The sequence below is a fragment of the Hesperophylax consimilis genome, chromosome 25, assembly GCF_061612785.1.
Source record: "Hesperophylax consimilis isolate HC1 chromosome 25, BYU_Hcon_1.0, whole genome shotgun sequence".
In the NCBI taxonomy this organism is placed as follows: domain Eukaryota; kingdom Metazoa; phylum Arthropoda; class Insecta; order Trichoptera; family Limnephilidae; genus Hesperophylax; species Hesperophylax consimilis.
The window spans coordinates 3,153,919-3,165,021 of record NC_142860.1 but is presented as its reverse complement, the minus strand read 5'-3'; the positions used below and the strand labels follow the sequence as shown (position 1 = coordinate 3,165,021).

General features: G+C 33.1%; 1 protein-coding gene across 1 annotated transcript in view; it reads right to left on the bottom strand.

The window, feature by feature from the left end:
* Positions 1-423: 423 nt before the first annotated feature.
* Positions 424-11,103, bottom strand: part of LOC149411440 (facilitated trehalose transporter Tret1-like) — a 56,735-nt gene continuing 46,055 nt past the window's right edge. The window contains exon 6 of the mRNA XM_089647019.1: positions 424-2,509. Within this exon, the coding sequence (XP_089503145.1) occupies positions 1,584-2,509 (926 nt within the window). The 3' untranslated portion in view covers positions 424-1,583. The remainder of the gene's footprint in view (positions 2,510-11,103) is intronic.

Sequence of the window (11,103 nt, the reverse complement as noted above, 5' to 3'; positions counted from 1 at the left end):
GAGTTATATAATTGGAATACTTATTTCGTATATATATCCACATTCACAAATAATTTCATATATTATAGGCCCCATCGTTCTATCATAAATCTTTGCCCGGATACGGTGAGTGAGGTTCACGTCTTCCAAGGAAGAGAGAACCCTCGTGGATTAACTCGTAGAAGGTGCCTCTAGAAGACGCCTGTTTTTCACCTCCGAGGACTGCCACAAACTCTGCATAACTGTCTAGGATTTGGACAATGCCTTGACTGAAACAGACGTGCACTTTTAATACAAATTGTTTGGTGAAGGTAAGACAGATTAAGTGCAATGTAACTATTAACAGATAGCAATGACGTCAAAAGAAAGATTTTTCACTGTGTGGTCAATCATTTCCATCAACGTCATTTTAAGGAATTTTAGACATTTAAAAAAAAACACGTCTACAAATCATACAAATGTTTAATATTTTATAATCTTACATAGGTACATACATATAAAAAGGTGAGTAAAATATTTATCATCATTTATTTAATATTACTAAGATTTATCGAAATACAAACACCTCACAAAGTGTAATAATTAATAAAAATGAAATATTTTGTAATGTTATGTAAAATAGAGCACAAGTTCATTTCTAAGCGTAAATGAGAGTATGCTTTTCATTTTGTGGGTGAGTACCAAAAGTAGGTATTTATGTTGTATTAAAGTAAAAAGGAGCATGTTTTAATACCTAATGCCAATTTTTTTTGATTTATGTGAGTATTACGAGCGAATTGCTCATAATGGTATAATAGAAATCATTGTACCTCCCTCACTGTTGTGGTGAGAAATATAATCTAAACTGTGTTAGAAAAGAAAACACCACGTTTTACATTAAAAGCTATAAATTAACCACAGAAGAATTAAAATGTGCCCCTCTGAGAAACCAAAAAAGTTGAACCGTAATTTGAGAAAAAATGTTGATAATTATCATCAAACGCCAAAAAAGGGAAATAACTTTCATATTTATAATACATTTATAACTTATCACCTTTCAAAATCCAATATTTAGTTTTCGAATGCGTTCGGAAATATTCCATTTATTTGGATTTTATTGAGAAGCGGAAATACACACAAATTCTAAGATTTTCTGACATCGTCTTGTGAAATATGCGGTCAATACGCCAGAGGCCTGAGAGGTTAAATAGAGTTTACGATAACGATGAATTATTTTCATATATACGTAAATACACTTGTATTCTATTTATTATTTCTCAAGGAATCGAAACTCCATTGTGCAAAACCTTATATCCATAATGAATTTTTAATAAAAATAACAACAATAGCCCATAAACCATCCAACAAAATGTTTAACGATCATCGAACTCATCAACTCATCGAAGAACTCGTCGTTGCCTTACCTAACTTAATTTAACTTTACATATATTAAAGATATTTATCCAGTTTAAAACACTGGTTATCAGCATGTGAAATTATTTACAGAACAAGTCAAAACAAAAAAAATCCAGATTTTGGGTTTAAGAATATTGGTTATTCAGGATTTTGGCTTTTGAGAAGTTTCTGCAAAATATATATATTCTGACACCGTCAACAAAACACCTTTACCTTGACGATACTGAAATACTCTCAATCTCTATGATATGTCTGTGTCTTCTAAGGCCACTTTTTCTGCTCAACTCATTGTGAATATGGTCAATCGTCTTACCTTTTGTCTCCGGTACGACAAAATAAACGAAAGCGGCGGAAATGCCACAAATAATTCCAAAATTGCACAAAACCCAACCAGTTCCCACACTTTCCACCATATCGTTGTAGAAAAACGTTACTAAGAAAGCCATAAACCAATTAACACCAGCAGAAATGGCAGTAGATCTTCTCTTGATGTTAACAGGGAACAATTCTCTAAGCATAAGCCAAGGAATTGGGCCAACACCTATGGAATAGAAACTTACAAAGGTGGACAGACACATTGTTGGAACCCAGACGCTTTTAGTTACCATTGCATTAAAAATAAAATAAACACCTAGTGATGTTACGCTTATACCCATAACCAGATTCGAAAGAATGAGCATAGGTCTTCTTCCTGAAGTAGTGAAGAACACCGCAGCAAGATACGTTGAGATAACTTGCGTGAAACCAACAATCACAGTGGAGTATTCTCTGATTCCAGCACTCCTGAAGATTTGACCCAAGAAGAATATAACCGCTGTGATACCAGTTAATTGTTGGAAAATCATCAAAGCAAAAGCTATAAAGAGTGCTTTGACATTTGCTCTGGTTGCAATAAGGTCTTTGAATGTTCCATCTGTGGAGATTGATTCGTCGATGTAGTTCTTGATGGCTTTAAGTTCTTGGTCTATATCGACGCCGGCTCCTCTGAGATAGATCAAACTATTCCTGGCTTCGAGCGATTTTCCCTGGGACATCAGGTAGACAGGAGACTCCGGCATGAAGAGAAAGCCGAGAAAATAGACAGCAGGGAATGCGGCACAGATCAAGGACAGAATTGTGACGTTTCCGACGAGACCTGAAATGAAATAAAGAAGATTATTAGTCAATTATTATAAGCATAAGATGACAACATTACATTACAACAGGAAGCCTTGATAAAGTACGAGACAAAAATAGGATTATTTGAAAATTCTTACAAAACATTGCGTTCTTCTTCGTGAACCTTGATTAGATTGGGACGTAGATCTTCCTCAAATAACTGACTTTGTAGGTTCTTGCGGCTCTAACAAACTAATCTAAAGCTAAAACAGTAGTTGTGTAAATTTCATGGTTAAGGTTCCTATTAAGAGTTCTCGCTGAATCAGAAATAAAAATCAGATTTTCTGCTAACAGTGACAAAGTTGTTCGAAAATCAAAAAGATTCCATAAGAAATTATGTTAGAAAATAGGCAGTAATACAGAAAATGGAAAACAACGCCAATAAATTATCGTTCTCGTCGTCAAATGATTCTGACAGTATTTGCGTAGGTTTAAAAATTGTCCCCTAAAACTTCCAAAAAGACTAGGAAACAACAATAGTATTCCACAAGAGTTCCAAATATCTGCGTTCCTTTTATACGTTCGTTTATAAAATACGTGTAACGGTTTTATCCTCAAATTGTTGGGAAATATCATTTTCAAATTCACACAAAAGGATATGTTTCTGACGGTTTGTGATTGAGTGTTTATTGCAAGCCCTTTCAATCTTATCAGACCATTCCCTACGATTATAGAACTGTAAAAGATGTAAACATGATGATTTTTTTTTAATTCTAAAGATATGAGTTCAATTATTATGGTCCTTTAGCGGCCGATCGATCAATGATCAGTCAGTCTGTAGAAATGATCTAGGATGAGCATTGTCTCCGCTTTTGTCTTCACGCAATAATAAACTCTATGCGCTGGTGGTATATACTATGTATTAGTCTGGCCTTCGTATATATCTTGGTGAAAATTGCAATCCATTGGGATGCGCATTAAGGTGGGTCATTTTAGAAAAAAATATGTTATATCCAAATGGGGTAAAAACAACGTGCTTAAAATATTTCAAAATTCTATTGCGACTTATTACTTCCGGATGATTTCAAAGTTAAGATTTTTTTTAAATTTAGGTGTTATTTCTGGTGTGTTTAGAAGCTACTATGAATCCGATTAAAACTTTTTCTCTAGCAAATATAGTGTGTATTTATGACGTCATTTACCAAACGTTTAAGTTTTATGATTGGAGGCGTGCGACGGGGGTTAAAGAAGTCATCTGCTTCAAATTAACCTTTCCTTATCTGTGTTGTGTATTTACTACACATTGCTTCTAATAACTTTAATAACTCTATAAATATAATAAATTCTGGGTTCAGATTTTAGGTATTCCTCCGTTATACATTTACGCACTGAATTAAAAAATAATATTTTACATAGTTTTCAAATTCAATTAAAAATCAGAGATTTTTGATAAAAATCGCGAATAAATTCACCAATACAATTAACCGTGTGACACTGCTACGCAAAGAGTGTACGAGGAAATGACACGCTATTGATATCTCGCTTTAGTTCGCTATGCGGGAACATGAGAAATCCACATGTCTGCAGTTGTATTTAATTTAGACCATCGATACCTACGACCGCATAGCATCCATCGCCAGTCGGTCGCGGGCCGTCGTTAGTATGGAGTCCTCGCACGTTTTTTTAGCATCTACCGATGGCTTTTTCATGTTTTCAGCAATTAAATTACAATTATTATCACTTTTGATATAAAATAAAATAAACATTATATAAGCGACTAGCTATGAATATTCATATATTTCCGATATTAAATTGCTTATTTTGGGATGTGTATTGACTACACAGCACCGGAACGCGTGGATTTTTTTAGCACAGTAAGGGAAAGGTTCCGACTATAATTATGTTTCTAAACCTACTATTGTACCTCAAACTCCTTAACTAAACTGCAGGCTGCAGTCACTATGGATTATTCTACACTGTCTAAAGCTTGTGATAGATACAGAGTGACAGACGTTATGTTCCAGTTATTGACAAAACTAAGCTTCGCAGAGAACGTAAGAAATCAAGATAAAATATTTTGACAGAGTTGAAAAAAATAATGTACATTTATATATATATTCTTCAAATTATTCGTTATTCTGTAAAAAATTGGAATGCGGGCCTATAACGAATGAATTGATAGAGTTCCTAACAAAGTATCAGTCAAAAGCAAATATTTTAGGAGGATGGCGGTACACGTGTTCTTACAAATACTTATATTGATGCTGACTTATTATATTGTGGAATCCCGTTACGATATCTATTAGGAAAAAATCACGTGTTCTCGATATATTCTGAATGACTAATATTTTGTCAGAAAGTTAGAATGCTGTCACTTTTTAACAGGATCATTTTTCTCCGTGTATGTTTGCAATGTTATACCCAAGCAGTTGAAAGAGCTGTGAGAATCGATTGCTTTGTTATAATTGTGAAGTTCTAGAATATTTCTTGATTACCTTTAGTATGAAGTAATTTAGTCTTTAGTAAATAGTTGATGGTTCTATTATACCAGTAGTTAATGCTGAATCAATTAATTATTGCTTCAGCCATAATGTTGTATCTATGTAATGGGTTGTAAATTAAGTAAATATGTGATAAAAAAAGTTGATAATCCTCTAATATATTTCTTCATTGAACCATTTATAGCACTGTTTTGAAAGACGAAGACCGCCATTGGACAAGAATATCCACTTGTCTTCCGTCCCATGAAATATTATCAGAACGTAAAAATAAATTGTGTGGATTCCAAAAAACCGTACTTACGTCAGAATACATATTCCAGAGTTCCTACTCTACAGTAAAAATCGATGCCCGACCCTTTCTTTTCTATTAATATCATTAATAACCTCAAAACTTCATCCAAAAATAAACCAACTGTCTGAAATGGAATATTACTACGTTTTGAAAATTCAATCAATGAATAGAATATTCAAACAAGGGTCTCATTATTATGTGGTTGGAGATCGGAGGTTGGATTATTTATTTGACGTGGCAGGTGTTACGCCTCCCAAAGTTTCTGTCAAAGGTTTGAAGTTTGAACAGTGAAGGTTTATAATAATGAAGGTTTGATAATAGTTCCGATAAAAACTGATGTCTTCAGCAACTATAATCTATAAATATTTGTTTTACTCAGTTTATTTGACAAAGTTTGCACGTGATAAATTCTAAATTCAAAGTTCTCACAGTTCTCCTCAATAGGGTTACTTATTTTGAGGCAGCCTTTTGGTTTTTTTTCATTTTTGTATTTAAGTTGTCTTTAACATCGTTTTCATGATATTTGTCATGTTTTTTGATGTTGCTTTTTTTTTTTTTTTTTTACAGTGAATACCTCACAAGAGTCCCAACTGCTCCCGTCTGGAGCCAGTGAGACTATGGCATCCCCAATTGGGGGATGTTGTGAGGCTGAAGGTAAGTGCGGAAGGGAAAGAGGAAGGTGGGGACGTACCTGGCTATTCAGATCTAGTCACTAAACACGGCTAAAGCCATTTGGAGCAACGTTTCAATTCTGAATGGTGGTCTTACACCAGGGCGATACTGGTAGTATCTTCCACTCTGGAACGTGCCGCAAATATACTATATATTATTTTAATTAATTAATTGTGAAATAACACAAATTAATCAAATAAAATTTATTTGCGCACGCCGGGTTCGAACCCGCGACCTTCGGAATGGCAGTCCAATGCGTTACCACTGGACTATGCCGGCCGTCAGTATCGTCAGTTGTTTGATTTAGTAGAGCATCATAATATAGTTTCGTAATACGAAATTATGTATTTATCTGTCCAAAAAGCGTTTTAAAAATATTTTGGCTTATTGCCCTGGTTAAGTATGTTTTCAGATGTGTTTTTTTTAATAAAGATTTTGTGCATTGTACGGGGTTTTCCAATAAGAGGTGTTATTTCGATATTCAATCGTAATAGATCAATGGTTTCGTTGCTTGTGTTACACGTAGCACCGTCTTGTTGAAAGTAAACGTTTTCCAGATCAATACCATCCAATGGCGGCAGTAAAAAATCATTAATTATCTCTCGATAGCGCAATCCATTCACCGTAACTGTTGCTCAAGCCTCGTTTTCTAAAATGTAAGGTCCAATTACTCCGCTGGACCATAAACTGCACCAAACAGTCACACGTTGAAGATAAAGAGGCTTTTCAACAATAATCCTTGGGTTTTCCGAGCCCCAGATGCGACAATTTTGCTTGTTGACGAAGCCACCGAGGTGAAAATGGGACTCATCACTCAAGATGATTTTTTGATGGAATCCGGATCATTTTCACGCATTTCAAGGACCCAATCAGCATCGTGTATCGTTCCATTTTTATTATTAAAGTAGTTTTTACTTGTCAATTGTCAAAAAATGACAGCTTCAAAAGTAACATCTACCGAAATAGCGGTCTATTCCAAATAACACCTCTTATTGGATAACCCTATATATGAGGGTTTTAAAATATTTCTTCTGTTGGAGTTCTAACCTAATCTAACTAACTAACTAACCTTGTGACAGTGGTTGAAATTATAGTGTGATGTCTCGATATTATGAAACATATCAAGTACCTAATGTTAATGTCCCTTTTATATAGTCACCGGTTAACCCTTGTGCCAGCTAAAATGCCGAACGGTCAGCCGTCCGCCAGCTGCACATTTTCGAAATAACTTACTTGTTTTTTTTTTTCAAAAAATGATGTCTTTTTCAATTGCACTATCCTACTATATAATGTGTTTATGTATTTATAAAAATCTAATACTTGTATATCCACCCAATGTATTTTCTCCATTGCAGCTATATTCTGTGAGCAGTCGATAGCGTGGGTACATACATTGCTTTACAAGTAAATTGGTGCTTGTCATAGACACATGAATATTAGTAGACCTGCCCTAAGTGATTAAAAGCGTATTAACCCCACTCCCCATACCGGTTCCATTGGAGCCGGCTGTGATCGCGTATGGCCTGAAGTGAAATTTGAAAACGTGACGTCATCATTCTTGTGCGAACTATGGTCGAGGCATCATCGGTTCATTTTACGAAATAACACGGCAAAATGTTGACTTGTACTATGAAAACTTGTAAAAATAGATGTGAAAAAGAGAATAAACCCAATTGTCGTATTACATTCCATATATAAGCATTATTTTACTTTATTTTAAGCATATTCACATCGTATAATATGAATCAGTTGTTACTATCACATCGAGAAACGTCTGGACGCGAAACACAAAGCTAGTTGGTTGCTGGGAAGTAAATTATGAACATTTATAAAAGTGTCTTAACTAAATACTTAAACGAAATATTCGACTCTGAAAATAGAACCGAATTTTTTTGCCGAATTTGGACTTCGCAAATTTGTTCATAACGTGGCGAGTAATTTGCGCTCCCATGTAAAAATGTCTATTCATTCAAAAGCAGATTTTACTTTAAAGAAGTAAATGGTGATATTATAATGCGAGATGCCTATTTACTGTCAGATTGATTTATTGACGAATCACAGTCAGCTTCACTCCCTTCGTTCTCCAACAGTTGATTTTACCCCTCGCTATTATCTTCTCGTCTATTAATTCCTATGTCTGTGGTGCTCGTACTTTTACCACCATACCAGAAAGAATGGTTTGTTTAGTGGTATATTAAACAGCAAAGTGTTTGTGTGAAATTATAATCGATATTGTGTCTTCAATTTAATATCTACTCTGTTTCTATTAAGAATTTGTTATGTATGGGTATGCACCTAATATTAGATTTATTGTTTAAAATGGTGAATCTCCGTATATTTTGTACCACAGCCACCACTGATTATTGCAAAAAGATATTAGTTCCTTTTTTAAATCGCCTGTACACCAAAATCTTTAATTAATTACACTTCGGTATGACTTCTTATATCATTCAAATACTATTATAAATATTTAAAGACAATTTTTTACACACCGCATTTCATTAAGTCGTACCAAGAAATATAATTTATTTACTATTTTTTAAAATGAATAGTTAAAAATATTTTTAATTTGTTAAGAAGGAACTACCTAACTTATCTTACCACGATTCAAAAATCAAAAAACTAAGTAGGTATAAATACCGAAGCAATATCGGTTTAATTAATAAATTATTAACCGTTATAAAAAAACATTCGGGAACAAAAACGGTAACCAACATTTATTCGTGTTTCAATATTCATAAAATTATATTAAAAACGGTCAAGCTTCATCGAATATGTATTTCAAATGTATTAAAAAATTATTTTAAGCGTTTCGTTTTCGTTTTCGATGATTTGTTTTTGTTGTTGTTTTAGTAAGTAATAAAATTAATCTGATAAATAGAGCACATCATTACTCAATGGCATATTTGCAGTTCGTTCCAGAGTGATAGCTATTCTCAGTTTCACCATAGAGAAAGATGCCAATCATTTGCCAAAATGTTACGATGCCTTATAGCAATCAATTCTGAGCGAAAGGGACAAAACATCAGACTGATTTTACCTAAATAAAATAGATGTTTTGTATTCCCCCATTTTCTCCTCCAAAACTGGACCGATTTTTAAGATTGTTTCGCAGAATTATTTATTTATTTATTTATTGAATATCAGCGGTATAAATATACCATACACCATAATTCATGTCACAGAATAACAATTAACTGTGGCATTTGATCATAAAATAACGACAGAAAGTATAAAATTAATAGAACAAAAGTTCTAAGTCGTAACATTGTTTTTTTCTTAATTCATTAAAATTTGTTTACTGTTAGTGGCGTTCAAAATAGGTAAATTTAAGAATGTTTGGAAGGTCCTAACCTAACTCCTATAAGAAGTAACTTATCAAAAAAAAGCAAAACGTAGGGACGTGGCAGTTGTTGATCCATTTTGGAAAGGGAATAAAGGAATGCGTTTGTATGAACAAAACGCCTCCAGCGTTTCCTTACGCTAGCATTCCATTAAAAGGTTTAAACAATTATTTCTCTGAATATAACTAGCTATTCTTGGCAAACTACATATGGTAGATTAAATACTGTCGTTTTGAATTTACAAACAATTGTGTTACAATTTAAAAAAACCATAATTTTGTCGAAAATAGAATTTTAATTAAAAAAAAATTGTCGGCACACCAAGAGTTACAAAGACATTAGCCGTGTTTAGTGATCTGAATAAAATGGTTTGATTTATTTTTTTTATTTGTTCTTCACATTTAACATTAATTGTTTTAAAATCCAATTATTGCGTATTGAGGCTAACACGTAGGTACTTCCTATATTCATATTTTCCTCAAAATATACCTAATTTATTAGGGATAACATTATGATTGATGATTATTAGAGATAGTTTTACTGGCTCCCGACAGTTGGCCGTCGTTGGAACTCTTTATTTTTTTAAAGAATGATATACCATGCTAACCTAAGCTATCTGATTCTTGGTTATTATATGTAGTTTTTTAGAGAAATTTGCATATAGAAGCCAAAAAAAATATTAAACCCTTTGGGTATGTTGAGATTTTGTCGCCAAGTCATTTTATGATGACCTCTCAGATTCATGATTAATTTATGATTATTCTCAGTTGACATTCAATATCAAACAATTTCATTATTTTTAAACGTATCCCAAAACTAAGTACTGTTTTTGTGTGATGTCTGTATGAATGTGTGTAAGTGCAAGCGAGATAGCATGCTTGCGAGATGGTATAAAAGGCGATGCATACTAGGATTTTCCCTATTTTGTTACAAGCAGCTCCCCAATAAATATCAGTACAAGATCAAGTATCATTATTGTGTACGGTCTTCACCCGCTACAATACTCCATTTATTACATTTTGAAAGCAAACAAAAGATTCTTTCATATTTTAATGTTAAAATTTTAATTTAAAAAGTAAAGAATTTTTTAAAGTACCAATTATTTTTCTCTTGCAAACCATAAAAATACAAAAAAACTAATTTAATTACACAAACGTGTTATAAATCTCTCGTCACTCTTTTATTTCTTGTAAAAATAGTTAGTAAAAAATTCATAAACTTAAATTACAGAAGGGCGAGTTCCAGGATTTACAGCTCTGTTAAGAACCAGGATTGCAGGACTGAGGGAAAGGATAAACCATTCCAGAAACACTATTATCATAGAATCCCGTCTGACTTCAGGATCGAGCATTGAAGACCATTGGAGAAAGATACTTGCTCCCACAATCTTAGATCCGATGGATTTCCGTGCTTCTCTGCTTTAACTTAATTTCATTTTCTATTTAATTTTTAATTTTTTTTTTTTTTTTTTTAATCTCTTTTTATTTATTTTACTTTATGTAAATATTATTTGTACTTATATCCTCTATGGGATGTGTGGGATTGCACTAACCTCCCCACATCCTGGAATAAAGAATTTATTATTATTATTATTATTAAAAATAACTTTCGCAAACATTGAATATTTATTTTTTATTTATTTTATATTATTGAAACAAACAGTACATGATTTACAGAGATGAAACAATATACAGGAATAAGATACTTCATGTTGTATACCTATGATATGTTTCCTTGTAATGTCGGCTAAGTGGTATGTTTATTCCTTAATTACCAGGTGACTTGTGTAGTTTATAGGTGTGTGTGTGACGTGTGTAATGTG